General features: G+C 37.0%; 1 protein-coding gene across 1 annotated transcript in view; it reads left to right on the top strand.

The window, feature by feature from the left end:
* The window catches only part of LOC145677301 (KH domain-containing, RNA-binding, signal transduction-associated protein 2-like), a 35,503-nt gene extending 17,355 nt beyond the window's left edge, over positions 1–18,148 (top strand). The window contains exons 2-4 of the mRNA XM_081747847.1: positions 4,808–4,954; positions 8,843–9,074; positions 17,938–18,148. Of these exons, the coding sequence (XP_081603973.1) occupies positions 4,808–4,954; positions 8,843–9,074; positions 17,938–18,143 (585 nt within the window). The 3' untranslated portion in view covers positions 18,144–18,148. The remainder of the gene's footprint in view (positions 1–4,807; positions 4,955–8,842; positions 9,075–17,937) is intronic.
* The last annotated feature ends 276 nt before the right edge of the window (positions 18,149–18,424 follow it).

The raw sequence follows: 18,424 nt of genomic DNA, 5'->3' as shown, positions 1-18,424 counted from the left end.
TTTATCTTGATTCCGAGAGCATCAATCGTGTAAGTGAAAGATTCCTTCCTTCGCAGCGCTTATTTGAGTTACGAAGGAAGAAAGAAAGAAAGAAAGAAAGAAAGAAAAAGAGAGAAATTAGATGGATGTATATACAGAGAAGATGATCCATAAAAATACAGTTGATTGATGCGTTTCGTCTCGTTGGGTGTTCTTCCGCGGCATTTTAAGCCAAAATGGTGAGAGACCGACCGATGAATATTTTCTTGGATGTAAACCATGAGTTAAAAGCAGAACCACGAAGCATCAAATATTAATTCTGTTGAGGTGCATAGAGGGAAGATATAGGCTCATAATAGATTTAAAAAGGACCCTTAAAAAGAACGAGATGTTCTATTTCCTGGCACTGAAAAAGCGTTGTTCAGCTTTTTATACACTGAAAAACCGAATGCCGGGAACTGAATTAAAAGGATTTTTTTTTTTGCTTGTGCAAAAAACGTTAGAGAAAACCTGAAAAATCAATATTTTATTCCATCATGTGATGTCTTTTATTTCTGTCAGTAAGTTACAATATGAAATGTTAAAGTTCCAATTTGTGAAGGTGGGTCAATTTAATGAAGTGATAGATTTCCACTTCTGCAGCGCGAGTTTGTGAGTTCGAATCCTGTTAGTACCATCTGAAAAATTATTGTTATAGAACTCGGACCATTTATTATTTGTATTTATCATCGTTTTCTTTAGGCTAAAGAGAAAGAACCCGCAGAATGGTTAAGTTTGGGATTGGATTCGATTTAATTTTAATCTGTCGTTTTAAGTAGTTGCCAAAAAAAAAAAAAAAAAAAAAAAAAAAAAAAAAAAAAAAAAAAAAAAACGAAAGTAAAACTTATGACATGAATATAGAAGTTTTATAATATAGTACGAAAGCTTTGCCACTATTTGTTACCTGGTTGGTTGTCAATAGCTGTGACACAATAGTGTACCGTGAGAGTACCTAAGCTCCCAAGAGTTACATTACTGGTGAACAAGGATTTTAGGAATGATTTTTAAAAAATGCATTGCGATCTTGGCAAAGAATTAGTTTTTGGATCAGGGGGACCACAAAATTTTTAAACGGCCTGTAATTCATTAATTGCATCGCGAGTATCAAACCATGGTCAGGATAGGTGTGTTGGTGATGCTTCTATGGTGGAAAATAGAAGGTAGTCACTCAAACATAAAGTAAAAATATTTGAATTCGAGTATTTTCGACACGCTTTACGCTGAAAATTTGAAGATCGAAGTACATTGTTTCTCTTTTCGGTAAGGCTCTACAAAGTATATTCATATTTTGTTTCACCCTCGTAACTTAAGTTGTTTCGGAGATATGAACAATTTTTGGTTTTCGAATTTTCAATAATAACTACGAAATTAGAAGGAATTCGAGGTTATGATATTTTGTCTGGACTCAAATCAGTTTCCTTTTAGTGGCATTTGCTTAGGAAATAACGCAAAATCACACGGAGCCATATCGGGTGAGTAGGAAGCTTGACGAGACAGTAATGTTGTGTTTGGCGATGAAAGGCTGAATCAAATTTCCCGGACACTCTCCTCATATCCAAATTCTCATTCAAAATTGATTATACTGATCCGATTGGATGGTTTCTGCTTGGGTATCGCCAAGCTTTTGACAAAATTTAATGCAATATCGCTGCTCAAGTTTTTCTGTCATTTTACCAAAAAAAAAAAAAAAAAAAAAAAGAACTGAAATCCGATGACCGCTTACTATACTTCTTCTCTTGTTGGCCAATTGCCAGAGACGGACGCTCTTTGCGGGCGGGAAAAATCATGACTGCCCATAAGTATCCCCTGTGCATCTACACTGTAGAAAGTCTAGCACGCTTCGTTCGTTTACGCGGGAAAATTAAGATTCGATACTTTTCAAACACACGTTGTGTATATATAGGGACGAGCACGAGACGACACATATTGGAAACTTGTCTCATCTCGAAAATGATCTGCGCTTTGTATTTCGTCGCAAATTGGATTACGTTTGAGTCTAAGCATCCTTTTTTTTTTTTTTTTTTTTTTTTTTAGCAACGAAGCTGTATGAGACCTGGACTTGAAGCTTAACGCGAGATCCGAACCACACGAGCTTCCGCAGGGAATCAAATTCAGGTCTTCTACACCAAAGATACTTACGCTGACCATTTACCCACGCGGGAGCTATTTTGTGTAATTTGAGACGAGACGAGACAAACCCCTGTCTCGGAGAAACTAACTCTAATGTTTAAAATTATTTCAAAAGAAGTATTTAGTCACAAACTGTGACTCGGAACAAATATCAGTATTTATTAATTTCAAAGAGTAGAGAATGCTTAAATTTAACAGTTAAGATTTCGAAATCAAGCTTTGCTAATTGCAAATAACCGTTAGAAAAAACAAACAAAAATAGGGGTAATGTGAACGTTAACAGTATAGATAGCTATCTATATAGTGTTTAAGAGGCCCTATCACGGCGAAATTAAAATAACGCTAATTTTACAGTAATTATGTGATATCTTCAAATAGATAAAAGATAATCGAAATATGGAACAAGAGCACGCTAGACAATATTATTTTACATGAGATACCGTTATCACGACTTACTTACCTGCTTTCGATTTCCAGCCATTTATAAAATCGGCATTTATTTCCGTGTTTATAAATTGCTGCAAACGGAAAGCTACGAGTTGACTCGTGATAATGGTATCTGATGCAAAATAGTATTATCTAGCGCGCACTTGTTCCACATTTCGATTATCTTTTATCTATTTGAAAATATCGCATAATTTGTGTAAAATTAGCGGTATTTTTCCGCAGTGATTAGGCTTCTTAAATAAGTAACAATTTCTTGTAGCAAAGTAAACCTATCAATTATTATTGGGTAGCAGCGATATACTTTGTTCTACAAAACCCACAAAATTTCGTTTTCTTCGACCCCCCACCGATAACTACGATTTGGAATTTGCTATCTGACATACTATGTTGTTCAACTCGATGCAGTCTATTGATTGATACAGGCCTTACATTTGGACAGCTTTAACTAGAAACTAAAATTTAAGATATAATGATAAAGTCATCAACTATATTGTCTTGTATGGGCTTGTTAGTGTCATGATTTACTAAGTTTAATTAGAGTGTATTTCAATATAAGTTTTTCTTCAAATAAGTAGCATGCTTCTCGTATAGCATCAGTTTCTAGGTTTACAGAGAAATGTTTCTTAATTACTCATTTTATTAAGGTCAATAATATCTATCGATCTATATATTGTCGCTGCGCCTTGAAGAACCGCTATGTGTTAAAACCACAACATTTGTGGAGAAGCAAAATAGTTCCAAACTTAAAATTTGTCAAATATACACAGAAACACTTGAAAAGTATAATAAAATTCGTTCTGCTTATATTATGCACTGGACATTGTCATAGCTTGCTTCAACAATATTGTATTACTATTTTTTTGTTTACGTAGCATGTGTCAGTTTATCCTTCGCGCCTTTATAAGCACATAGAGGATTTGAATACAGTAATCAATACGTAGGTAATGAGAATCTGAAGCCTTTAATTTGAGTCTATTATTTTTGTCATTATTGTAGAGAAACAATTGAATATTCACTTATGACATTATAAGGGATGCGGCCTGACAGCTTTCAGGTTTATTTGCACGGCATAACTCATTTTCGACAAAAATGTCACATAGCGGTTCTTCGAGGCGCATCGACGATATGTCTCATCTTCGGACATATTTTGCCCGTTAAACGGTAATTATATTCTGGAATTTGTGGAAATATATATGGTAGCGATTATAGAGAGTCAGAGCTCGTATGAAATTTGGTCGTGCGATCTTTCACTAATTGGTATGAATTAAAAAGAAAATCAATCGATGTTCATAGACGCTTATTCATACGAATAGAACAGAATGAATGTAACTGCATCTAACATCCATTAAGGGCCTATCCGATTTGCCATAAGGACTATACTGTGTCATATGACCAGGTCAAAAGTCACGTTGCGTGTTAAATCGAGTGTGGAAATTTGCAAATGAAGATGTGAGATATTTCATAACACGTAACCTCCGCGTGGGTCGCCCTGAGTAATTCGAAGAAGATGCATATAGCTTATAATTCTTATTGATTTTACTCTTAACAACTTAACTTTTGACAATGTCATTATGTCTTTACAATAAGCTTCCAACTAGCTCCATCTCCTTATTATAGTTTTTGTGATATGTAGACGACTTCATTCTTTTCGTTAATTTTCCATTGACTTTAATGGTCATTTTTCGTGATCTTTTACTATGTTCCATCCATTTCAGGACAATTTATTTTTTTGAATGTAGAATCTACACAATCTGTTCTACATTTGAGCTGAATTTCTGTCATCTCCTTCTTTTGGTTTTTGAGATAAGTGGCGGAATTATTTGTTTTTCACTGATTTTCCATTGACATTAATATTAATGTTTCGTGGTTTCTCTGACTAGATCCACCCATTTGAGGACAATTCGGTTTTGGAATATAGAATCTACATAGTCTCTTCTACTATGAGTTGAATTTCAGTCATCTCCTCCAGCCTGTTCATATTATTGCAACCGAATAGGCCCTTTGTGTAATTCATAGGATCAAATTTTGAAAAAAATCTTGCCCAATGTTGACCGACGATTGATCAAAATGGTATTTTATGCTACTGTTTAGTAGGCAACAACTAGGCGACTTACAACCGGGCAGAAATTAACAAAGTCGGTCATAAGTCAACAAGTAACTGCATATGAAAATTCATTTACTTTAATTAGATGCATTTTTGTGTGTTTTTCAGGAAGAAGAACTGAGATTATCAACGGATCCCAAGTTCTCTCACCTCAATGAAGATTTACATGTTGAGGTAACAGCCTTCGCCCCACCTGCTGAGGCTCATGCACGGATCGCTTATGCCTTAGCAGAAATACGAAAATTCTTAGTTCCGGTAAGTAAATGGTAGTAGTGTGATAATTTGGATGACTTAACGTTAATATTCCTATATATATATTCAGTAATAAAATAGATATATTGCAATATCCCTTCATATTTATAAACAACTCCATATGCTTTTACCACAAGGATCAGAAACACCTGACGAATGCCGTCTCCGAAGAAGTACGAAGAGGACACGGAGATTCACGAAGAGACTTCTACAACCTCTCCACAGGCCCTGTCCCTAAATTCGGCAATAAAAGAGCACGTCAAGAGGTAGAAGACATTAGTTTCAGTTGATCAATTCGTATCTTTCTCTCCAAGCTGCTCTGGGCGGGAGAAACTTCCTAACCATACTAATCTCCGTCCTGTACTGAGCAGGAGATACTAACCCATCTCTGCGCTGCTCCGGGCAAGAGGTTTCTCTCCGTCTTCATGCTGCACTGGGCAGGATACACTTTCCTATCAAGTAAAATATACCGGTACTATAGAGATAAGTTGGGGCTGCCTAGAACAGTCCGTAACACGGCTGACTTAAACGCAAGAGAAACGGGTTCAAACCCGGGTCCAAGGTTAAGGATAAGTTATTGTAATGAATATTCTCAATACTTGTAATCGTAATATTAAGTGTATACTTTAAATAACTTACATAATGCACAATGATTGCAAGAGGCAATGATATTATGAACACTTACTGAAAGAAAATACCACATTTATATAAATTAAAATTAAAAATCTTCATAAAAGCAAATAATTAATGGTATTGCAGAAAGTACTTGCACGGATTGTGATGTGAACATAAACTACAAAGTGACTAACTTAAGTGTTTTGCTTAGTTGCCTTTTGCACAAACATATTTGAAACAAATAATTACGTTTTAGAGGTTAGAAATTTTAATTTCCATTTCAGTCTTTTAATTGCTTATTATGTTTTGATAATGCCAAGAGAGAAATATTTATTTTATTTTGATTCTATCAAACTAAAAATCTTGTGGGTGCCAGTCTCGGAGCACCCACGTAGTCGGCGCGCATGGTTTTAGCTACAATTGATATCAAAATAGAAGGGATTCAAGTGCATAATTTACTTGATAAGCATACAATAGATCTACAATGAGTAGTGCATTATGGAGCATAAAAATCTTGAAACATATTTATAGAAACATTTTTGATGGAAGCTTTCTTTCACAATTAGAAAAAATCAGTAGTTCTCTGCAGTGTTTGTTTCCATCGTCACTCTTTGATTGTAAAAAGTCGCGATTTTTAAAATATCGGTCATGATATTTCACTTTTATACGTTCCTGCATGTGAGCTTCCCTAGAGGCGAGAGGCCATTGCAAAATTATTGCTCTAACGCACATTGCATTGTAGTCTGACCTTTTATGACTCGGCAACTCATTCGTTTATTTCCCTCCTTGGTTCCTCCAATGACAGAGACAGGCAGGTAGAGGTAGCCGAGACGAGAGACCTTCCATATACTTCCACGTTTTGTGTCTTTGTTTACGACTCGAACGTTCTTCCACCAGGTTGGTGTGATATCATTGCAGACAACCGCGCGGGAGTCAAATAGCCCATCGTAGCGTTTTACGAAGTCGCTTTCAAAACGTCACTGACACCTGATGTTCTTTTGTGGTGGACACAACGCAAGTCGTCGCTAGTTGTCTCTTTCCTTCATCGTTTGGAATAAGGGGGAAGGCGTATAAAACTTAAAATTGAAAAAAAAAAGAAGAAGAAGTAAAATAAAATGTTGACTGGCAGAAAGGATCTACGGAAGAGGAAAAGCTATAAGGAACAGGTAGAGAGCTACCCATAATGCTTCACGTTTCTTTCGCAGAAATAAAACTAAGTGCTGTATCTTGTATATACGTATATAAATGTTGTCTCTATTGATAGTCTCTACAGGGAAACATTAACAAAATAAGAAACGGTTGTTTCTTTAGCCTGATTGAAGATTTATTGCTTTTGTATAAGTTGTATCATATGAGGTACGAAATCCTCTAGGATAGATTGGAGAACTCACTTCACTTAAGAGTCTTCATCCCGGCGAAATTAAAATACCGCTAATTTTACAGTAATTATGTGATATCTTCAAATAGATAAAAGATAATTGAAATACGGTACAAGAGCTCCCTAGACAATATTATTTTACATGAGAAACCGTTATCATGACTCACTTATCTGCTTTCGATTTCGAGCCATTTTGAAAATCGGCACTTATTTTCGCGTTTCTAAACATCTGAAAACGGAAAGCCACTAGGTGACTTGTGATAACGGTACCTCACGCAAAATAATATTGTCTAGGGCGCTCTTGTTCCATATTTCAATTATCTTTTATCTATTTGAAGATATCACATAATTACTGTAAAATTAGCGGTATTTTAATTTCACCGGGATGAAGAATCTTAATAGTTTTGGAAATGAAATTCCTGCTCCCCACTAAAAGGGCCGACCATAGGCATTTTGCCGCCTCCCTGCAATGTCATTATTTGTCATTCCACTTTCTCCAGAAAGAACACATCTTAAAAGCCACGATTTTAAATATGCTACACCATCATGAACAACTAAGGGGAGAAAAAGTGCACTCGCATTCAGAAGGCCTAAACACTAAAATACATCTTATTGTGTCTGTTTTTTCTTTAAATGATAATCTATTATGTTAGTGAAAGATAAGCAAACACTTGCAGAGGAAAGATGACAATCCTTTTTATAGAATTTAATATCGAGCTTCAATCTCAATATATCAGTTTGCAATTCCAGAGCAACTAGCTCTTTTATATTTATTTCTTATCAGTCCTTCTAGATCTGTTAAAGAAAAAAAAAACTTGTTTCACACCTTCGATGATAAAGAACTTGTTTGTGACAAAGGAACGACTAATTTTCATATCAAAACTGTGATAACTGACTAAATGAAACAGGTGTTCGCTACTGTTCCAGAATTAAGTTCATGTATTTGACAACAATCAACCAATTCATTCTGGGATTTGTTTGACCATATGACCACTGTCCATATGACCTGAAACTAATCCGACCTAAACATGATTTGTGAATGTAGTATACAAACAGGTCAGCTTAATAAATTCAATTACTATCATCATGAAGTCTGTTTGCAACAAGAAATATTTATTTTAAATAATATAGTTATAACAAATTTTGCAACCCCTCGAAACTTGACACCCCATGCAAATGCACGTGTTGCACATATGGTAGAGTCGGTTCTGTCCACTAATAAGTTACTGGGGTGAATGAAGTGGCACAGGGTATCAATGATTGCTCATTTGAGCTTAATTTATTATAGTTTCAGAAATATTTAGTTTGTATTTATTTTTTGGGGAATAATTATATTTTAATACTGCCTAATTCAGGGCGCAAAATTTCAAAGTCAGTCGCACTCCCCAACCCAAAAATGATGGTCGCTAGTATCTCTGAACGTACCGGTACGAATTATGAGAGGTGCCCCCTTTCCTGGCCTTTGATTTGACAAAGAAAGAGATTACATCAAGGCATAAAATTTCAAAACCAAAGAATTGGATTCAGGATAATCAATTTTGAATTGGAAAATTCATATACATGTTAAAAGATATCTTATATCTTTCGATTGAGGGCGGGAAAGGAGGGGCGAATTACAACGTCGTGAGAACTTCTTATCTCGTGTTTTCTCTCACTCAGTGACAATTATTTTCGTGCGAAACAGAAATTGCGCAGCCCTGTGAGTTTAGGGAGAATCAATTCCTACTAAACACTTGTCGCCAGCTCTAAACTGATAGTCGCCAATGGGGGACCTGGCGACCGGAAATTTTGCGTCCTGGTCTAACTAACATGGAAGTTAATAACCACAGTAGAGATATTTACATTTATACAATTTTCAACAACCTTACAATATATATATTCTTTTCTTCTTATACAAGGACTATAACGATGAGATACGACAGGAACAAATGCGAGAAATGCAGATTCTCAATGCAACATTGACGGGGGCAGCTGAAGGTGCAGCTTTAGTAAGTGGCGCCACTAGTCCAACGGGTCCCACGCCATTAACTCGGAAATTACAAAATGGGAAGAATGAAAATTTGCTAATTCACCCTGCACTTAGAGGTCTCACGAGGGCCCAAGGGATTCTTCCTGGAGCAGGAGATGCAGGTATGTAAAATTCTTAGAATAAATTTAAAGTTTTGCTTGATGTACGTTAAATCTTTAGATTTCTAGGCCAGACAAAAATGTGTCATTTGTCGATATGTTCGTCAAGCAGTCAATGACCTGCTAAATATGCGATTCGAACTGGCATTGGTCGCTGGAAGTGTGACGTCACGCGGAAGAGAGGAAATCGCGTCTTCTGCTTTTAGCATATACTTTTTGTATACTCCGAGCATATTCTAACTTCATTTGATTGTTGAAACTACATAGAGACAAAAAAAATTACTAATTCTTACACTACAAATACGCAGGGTAAATTGCTATATTATAATATATTTATATTAATGTTATCATCCACTCATTGTTATTATTTTATGGATATTGATAGGAAATGTTAGTGATAATTCTAATTGCAGCCCTCAGAAGTCACAGAACCCGGAACGCATTAATTGTTTTTCCTTGCACTGTGTTTCTTCATTGTTTGGGCTTTATTTTTTTAGGTTAAGATTGCTCAAATAAATGTTCTTGTTTTCACATGTCTTTCTACTATATTTTGGGTTTAGTTCACGGAAAATGTGCCCGAATAAAATTCGTAAGCGCGAGTGCCAGGAGGCTAATATTAAAGGATCTGAGCCAGAACCTGACTAAGCACGAGTCTGAATGAAAGATGTGAGCTGAAGCAAAAATGAGTACAAGCCCTACCAACGACAGTGAGCTCAAGTCTCACTGAGTGTTGAAGTCTGAGCCCAAGTAAGCGCTTGCCCGAAAGAGATCAGAGAGCACGAGCTCCAAGGAACCTAGTTAGTGCAAGCCTCATTGAAAGATATGAGCCCGGGGCCAAATAAGCACGAGGTTCAACGAGAATAATAAGCATGATCACACTAAAGGTAATGAACCACATTAGTGAAAACCGCGCTGGTGTCAGTGAGCTCGAGTTATAATGATGTTAGTGAGAAAGAGCCCAGCTGGCGGAAGTGAGCCAACACAAGTGAGCACGAGTCCAATCCAGATTAGTGTGCCCGAATCCAAGCAACTGCGTGACCAAAGGAAAATAGACGGCGCGAGTTCCAAGGAGCCTAGTGAGTTCGAACCTCATTAAAGAATGTGAGTCCTAGACCAAGAAAGCGCAAGCCTCAACGAGAATAAATAGCGCGAACCCCACTGAAAATATGGAACCCGAGCCCACATTAATACACTCGCCTAGTGAGTTTGAGCCCCATTGATGAGTGAGCTCGAGCCCAGTTGACGGGAGATAGCACGCGCGAGTGAGCAAGAGTCTAATTAAGATCAGTAACCCCGAACCTAACTAATTGCGTGCTCGCTCGAAATAGATTAGGGTGCGCGATCTCCAAGAAGCTTAGTGAGACTGAGCCTCACTGAAGGATGTGAGACCAAGACCGAGTAAACGCGAGCCTCATTGAAGGATATGAGCACGACCTTGAGTAAGAGCGAGCCTTAACGAGAATAGTGCCCACTGAAAGTAATAAATTCATTGCAAGCCCCACTGACGTTATTGAACACGAGGTCATTAATGGTAGTGACCCTTACTGTAATTCAGATTAGTAAGCCCGAGCTTAATTGAGTGTAGTGAACCTAAACCCAATAAACGTGTACTCCAATGAAATGAAAATGAAATGAAATAAAATCTTCAAGTTTTACGTCCCACGGTTATGCCGGTTAGGCTAAAGGATACGCTGTTTATGAGAAATGAATGAAATGGTGGAATGAAGAATGTGGGAGGAACCGTGAGAAACCCACGAGCACGGTGTTTGTCCACCACAAAGTCCACACGGCGCGAGTTGGGATCGAACCAGGGACCTCAATCACCGGAGGTGAACGCTCTACCACTGAGGCACCGCGCCTCCACCCCCAATGAAATTAGTGAGCACGAGCTCCCAGCAGTCTAGTCGCCCCGATCGCCCCCTGGATCCGCCCCTGCAATCGATTAAATTATATGTATTACTCAAACTCTTGGAGCATTTGCCCCCCTAAATGATGCTTCTGTGTGTTCGTTCTTAACAATTCCATACCAATTCGATATATGCAGAAAAGAAATTGCATGAGGGCGGAACTTTTTTTTCTTACAGATATTTTATGAAGTTCGTGTTGTAAGTCTCACAATCTTTCGGTAAGAAATGAATAAAATAAATATTAGCATTGTTTACATCGACTCTGTCTGCGTGTTTACACGGAGAAACTCACTGTCGTTGTATCAACAACATTTTAGGAAATCGGTGCTATGTTATACATGGGGTCTTCCTTTCTCAATTCGGACACTGAGCAACAACAAAGTTATTTTTATTCATTTTTGTCTCTACCTATTCTTTAAAAATTTCACGCATCGACACCGCTTACTGTATTCCCTACAATGTGTTTATTTCGTGCTCTCTTCCACGTGACGTCACGTCGCGCAAGAATTCTGGGTATTTTTTTCTCTCGATAGCAGAAAATGTGCTACCTGTAATACTCTATATACATTGGCCAATGACGAAGGCGCGGTGTTGCAAAATTTGCAACTTTACTTTAAGAGGCCGTATCACTGCGAAATTAAATTACCTTTAATTTTACAGTAATTATGTGATATCTTCAAATAGGCAAAAAAAAAAAAAAAAAAAAACGAAATGTGTAATAAAAGCGCTATAGGCAATATTATTTTACATGAGATACCGTTATCTCGACTCACTTATCTGTTTTCGATTTCCGGCCATTTAGAAAATCGGCGTTTATTTTCGCGTTTTTAAATGGCTGCAAATGAAAACAATATTTGTGGGATAACTGCTCTCGAAATTATTCCATTTCATGTAATATGGCACAATCCCCAATCATCTAAGTTGTTTTTTTTCTATATATATATATATATAATGTAAAGGATCGTATAGGCCTATTTGCCAATCTTTCAAAAAATATTGAAAAATTAGTTTCGTAGAAAATTATTTGAAAATCCTCTGATTTTCATTAAAAAAAGAGTATGTTTTCTTTTGGACCTACGGATTGTTCTTGTTGTTTGGAGTTGCGATTAGTTGAGTTAATTTTGATTTGAATAATAATAATAATAATAATAATAATAATAATAATAATAATAATAATAATAATAATAATAATAATATACCTTGAAAATACCTTATTTTCATTAATCGTGTGTGTGTGTGTGTGTGTTTCCTTTGAGGTTTCCGAGTAGAGCCTTATTCCTTGGAGTTGAAATTAGTCATGGCCATTCATTATCTCGTTTGAGGTATGTTTGAGGTACCAGGGGCGGATCCAGGGGGGAAGATCTGGGCGATCGCACGCCAGAAAAGGAAGCTATCTTATTTTATATACAAATAAAGCCCATCCCAGTTTGGAGCTCTTAAAAGTAGCTCTAAGTAGCAGTATTACAACCCACCGCCCCCTCCAGAATTTCGTCCTGGATTCGCCCTGGCTTTCATCTGCTAATACGTTTTACGTTTTAATTATATCATCTTCCCGTTCTAGTGAAGATATTCCTGTCCCAAGGGTACCGATTTCTCTGTAAGTTTGGGGGACCATTTAGGGCGTGCTTGGTTGCAGACAAGCAAAAATTAAATTAAATCTTGAAGTTTTACGCCCCACGCTTATGCCGAGTAGGCTAAAGGAGACGGTGATGATGATTAATGAATGGAAAGGTGGAATGAAGAAAGTGGGAGGACTCCGTGAAAATCACGCACGCGGTGCTTATCCACTCCAAAGCTCACTTCGCACGAGTTGGGATCGACCTAAGGACCCTATGCACCAGAGGTGAACGCTCTACCACTGAGCTACTGCGGCCCCGGTTGCATACAAGGGTCTAAGGAGCAGGGGCTTCAATTCAGACTTGGCTTGAGGGGGCAGGTGCACCACCGACAGAAGTATTTCACGTTTTGTACTGCTATATTAGTAGACAATCGATTAAAGTATATGTATTCCTCAAACTCTTGGGGGGTAATTTCCCCCTCCTGCCCTCCCCAAATGACGCCCCTGCTAAGAAGGCTCCTATATGAGAGTTTTAAGACAAATTGAATTCAAATTATGCCATATTGTAAAAATACACATAACAATAAAAATACATATAAAAATAAGTATTCATAAAAATACACGGTTGGCCCAGATAAGAAGTGGGGGGTCTGGGCCATCTGCCTTACCAGGATCGACGGCTTTTTCCTGTCCCTATTTTCTCTTCTCCTTTCCTTTCAAGTAACCTACTAATTTATTCCGAGTGTTGTATTAAATGTACTATCACTTTAATTAGTTTCTTCTATGCCAGCGAGATTCTTCCAAATAATGACATGGACAATGGGATTATTGTTTCTAGTACTATTACTAATAGTACTCTTACACGACATATGGAAGATGGCTCTACCTTGATAATTGTTATAGTACCAGGTGTCACAAATATAATTAAAATTATATATAGTTTAATTGTATTTGAGGATAATTAGCTGTGTGGGTTGTGGTCAGTTTGGCTATGGAAGAGATTGATTTCTAAATGAACATTTTATGGATTTATAAAATGTGCATCCACTAATGGTTAATTGCATTATGCAGGCGGTACATTAACTTCCAAAGAATAATTCAATAGATGGCGCGTTTGCTCCTGTGTATACTTTATTAAATTCTGTGACACGTATTAGACATACAAAGCTTTATATATTTTACAGTAAGTACCAACTAAATTTTGTATACGCAGTTTTGGGTTGTTCATGAGATACGATTGCACAGGATAATATCTAAAAAATTGCGAGTTACGTCTACCAAACAAAACTTTTGCTCTTAAACTATAAATCCGCATGCATGTATATTGCCAGTAGAAAGTTAAATTGTGGCTGATTTGGTAAGGTATGTCCATATGCATGTCAAGATTCTTGCAGAAGAAAATGGTAAAGAGACATATACTTTTGGAAAAGAAATTGTAATATAAGTGGAAGAGGCATCCAAAATGGTAACGAATAGCTGCATCGCCTCAGACAACTTTCTACGTACCTTAACGTAATAACGTGCATTTCCATTAATAACAAAAAGTGGATACGTAGCTCAGTGGTAGAGCGCTCATACATAGTACTAGGATTCCATGCTTTGATCCCAGGTCATCTGTGAATTTTCTCGCGTTTCTCCCATTTTCTTCCCACATTCACTTTCAACCAATTATTTCACAATCTTTGCCATTCATTAGTCATCCATCTCTTTTGGCCTACAGATCATAATCGTGCGACGTAAAATTAAAATGTTTCATTGCGTTTCCTTTCGAGGCCGCGGTACCTCAGTGGTAGAACATTCAACTCTGTTACATAGGGTCCTTGGCAGTATTTCTTTCAGACATAATGTTCCGCGGGGCACTACTGGTATTATTCTATTTATTATATTATAAATGTACTATTTTGGTCTTTTCCAGGGGGCACTTTGAGAGCTCCGGGGGGCAGTGCCCCCCGAAAACGTGTCTGGAAGGCACACTGGTCCTTGGTTCGATCCCAAGTCGCGCCAAGTGAGCTTTGTGGTGGACAAACACCGTGTGCGTGGGATTTCTGTTTTCTCCCACTCTTCATTCCATCATTTCATTCATTTCTCATCATCACCGTCTCCTTTAGCCAAGCCGGCATTACCGTGGGATGTAAAACAAAGATTTCATGTCTCTTTTTGTATTTCCTTTCTTAAAATAATTATAATAGTTTATTGTGCCGTATTTTCCAATTCTAAAGAGTACCCTACGATTCTGTTTTCTCACCATTTTGACTGTGGAACATTCCTAGATGCAATGAATACAAATCTATAACGCGCGATAGTCTTATTCTCTAACTGGTGTAATAGCTGGAAATTTGAAAAGAAAAGCAGTAAAAGAGAAGCATTAGTTATTGAACTACTGAAATTTAAAGTCTCACACAACATGATTTGTCATTACTTAACACAGAGTTCAGGTACATTTGAACAAGAAAGTAGATTATTTAAGAGATATCTTAGAATCACAACTTAATTGAAAATCACATTTTCTCGATATACAAGACAAGCTTACCAGGATATATCTTTCTACATGAGAACAACGGACAGTCTCACCAACTTGACGCGGCCATAATCCTTTTTCACATCAATAAATTCAACATATACCTCTTTGACTTTTCTTATAAATCTTTCACCGGCTACTCTTAATAAATCAATTGCATTTATTTTCCCCTTATTTCTGCTAAATCCGAACTGTTCCTCCTCAACTTTTATTTTTTTCACTTATTCAACCATTCAACCTTCTGTTCAGTATTCGAAGTACATTTTTTGCTGTATACGATATGAGACTAATAGTTCCATAATAGTCACAGGGTTCGATTTCTTAGTCACTGGTACCATGATCATTTTCAGAAAATCTTAGGCTGCTATCCTGTTTCATATATTTCGTTTCAGAATCGGAACACTTCTTTCGTGTCTCTGTCTCCCATATTCTTAATGAATTCGTTTTTGTGTATTATCTATCCCGGCTGCCTCTCCATTCGTAATCTCGGATATATCTTTTTCAAACTCATCCCGAAAATTACTAACCCTTCATGTTCGCGTACGTCATTTTCTACCTCAACATCAATACCACATGTTCTATTCTTACTCTTATACAAGTGTTCAACATATCATTCCCTTCTTCCTAATTCTTGACTTCTTCCGTTGACTACCTTCCAAATTTATTTTCTATTGTTACCGTAATATACCCTTGTTTCTTCCGAAGTACCATAGAGTTAATCCCAATGTAATTTCCTCTAATTTCCTAACTTTCTCTAACTCTTCTGTGTCGTTGCATTTTCTTTTATAAAACTCTTCCCTTGCTTTGTCTGTTTCCCTTTGTAACAAGTAGTTTAACTTCCTGTGTTCAACTTTCTGTTCTCTTCTGTATAAGATTTTTCCACGTCTTTCTTTCTCTCATTTTCTGCAACATCTCTTCTGTAACCCATGATTTCTTACCCGTTTTATGTTCACGGTAACTTACTACTTCTTTTGCAGTCTGCTGTATGCGTGGTTTAATATGGTTCCGTCTGATATTACCTACACCTATCCTTTCCCTGTTTGAGTATTTTTTTTTTTCGAATGTTTCAACGAAACACATTCTTACTTCCTCATTTTTCAACTTTTCAGTATTCAAAATCATGCTCCATACTTTTCTTTTACGTACATATTTTACTTGAATATCCACTTCGGCCAATACAAGATTTATGATCGGCTAAAATGTCGGTCCCGGGAAGGGTCTTCGGGTTCTTGTAGCTATTCCGATACCTGAACTGAATCATAACATAGTCTATTCCATATCTTCGGTCGTTTATTGAGGATTTCCGTGTACTTCTTCTTCTCTCGTGCTGATTGAACTAAATGTTCGAATAATTAGTGTATTTTTCTATAGAAATCGACCAGTACCTCTTCTTTTTCATTTCTTTTGCCTAAACCAGATTTCCCTACAACACTGTCTTCCTGTCTTTGTACCACAATTTCATTGAAATCGCCCATTACAATTACGCATGTACCCTTCTCTCTGTCTATATTTTTCTGTTTTGTCATAATTTCCCTGTACTTCATCTGCTGTATGCGAAATGGCCTGTTTCACCACTAGATCCTTCTTTTTTTGCCTTCAAGTTATAACATCGTAAATCTTTGATCAATAAAATTTACAAGCGCTTACCAAGAAGTATCCTCTTACCAACAATTATGACTGCCCATTTTATTATTAGAGTTTAACACTCTATATTCTTCGCTTCTGAACTCCACATTACCTTCTATCTAACTTTATAGGCTCCTATTAAGTCTAGACTAGTTCGTTTCATTTCTTCTCTAAGAGTTTCCAATTTCCCTTCCTAGTCAAGAATAAATTCTTTCCGAAGAAAACAAATAAATTTGAATATTTGGGTTATTATAGCACAGAATGAGGAGGAGGCGCGAAGCTAGAGTTTCTGGAACATCTTCTTACCAGAAACTCAATATTTATCTTACAGATATAGAAGCAAAAATAAATGTAGGTTCGTACTTCATCATGTTATGCCAATATTATGCACGCTGCTACAAGATCGAAGGATTTGCTTAGAAGATAGAAAAGATGTTGGTAACTACTGTGGGTAGCAATATAAGGACGAACTTTTGTATATTGTCAAATTGGTATTATTCCTTACTGTCCACATTCAAAATATAAAAGTGAATACGTTGTGGACAAGTCGGTCTAAATTAAACGATTTTAAACGAATAAATATAGAAATACGTTTTATGAAAACGATTTCTATTTGGTGATCTCAATGCACAGTGTCCTTTCCTCAGAATTTCTAAGCTCGGCGAGGTCATGTTTCCATGGTAAACACTTACTGAAAGAGAAATATTTCCTCCATGTGAAGGGTTCATTTCCTCTCAACTAAGAATTTGTCTTTATTTCCCAGACTGTGCCCCACGGACAACTGGGGTGGTTTGCAAGGGCGCCGATCCTGGGTGGCCAGGGCGCCCGGGTTCCCCAAAGCTCATGTGGACCCCCTAGTGTATTTATGAATATACAATATTTGGCATAATTTTAGTACAGTTTGTCTTAACATCCTCATATATATATACCTTCTGCGTCTGGGTGCCCCCTCAAATTTACAGAGAAATAGGCGCCCTTGGTGGTTGGTTGGGTTACAAGAACACCACGTATTATTTGGAAAGTGTCACTGTAATGACACGTAGCCTAAAAATTGTTGTTAAATATAATGACATTTATTTTGTTTTTGCGTTTATACGAACAGTTGTTAAAGATTTATCTTGAATTTAAAATGTGTTCCATTTTATATAGCCTGTACACAGTCCATTTATATATTCCATTTATATATTTTCATGTATGAATTTATGTATATGACTTGGGTACACCTATGTTGTAACTTGATTTTATTTCATTTTCCAGTCTTTCGTAACGCTTCCATTTTGAACAGGATTCGTCCTGCAATACCTCTAGCCCGAGTGGCCACTCCTGCTTCGAAAAGAAGTATACTTTCCCTGATTGGTCGCGGGAGAGGCGGAACTTTAGGTGAGGAAGTCATGGAGACAGGCGAAGAAGCTGCCGCAGTGTACGGGTTATATGACGGCTACAACGGAGCCGCAGCTGGGTAAGATAATTACGAAATGTAACTTGTATAGTAAGGTTGTTGCTGGGTAAGATCTTTACTTCTAAATGTAATTTGTATAATGAGAATGTAACTGGGTAAGATGTTAGCTTCTAATTTCACTTGTATAATGAGGTGTAACTGGGGAAGATATTAGCCTCTAAATGTTACTTGTATAATGGAGATGTAACTGGTTAAAATATTAGCTTCTAAATGTCATTTGTATAATGAAGGTGTAGCTGGGTAAGATAATTAGCTTCTAAATGCCATTTGTATAATGGGGATGCA

This window comes from Thermobia domestica, unplaced genomic scaffold (assembly GCF_964235325.1).
Source record: "Thermobia domestica unplaced genomic scaffold, izTheDome1.hap1.1 HAP1_SCAFFOLD_740, whole genome shotgun sequence".
NCBI lineage: Eukaryota > Metazoa > Arthropoda > Insecta > Zygentoma > Lepismatidae > Thermobia > Thermobia domestica.
This window is presented reverse-complemented; position numbering and strand designations above follow the sequence as displayed.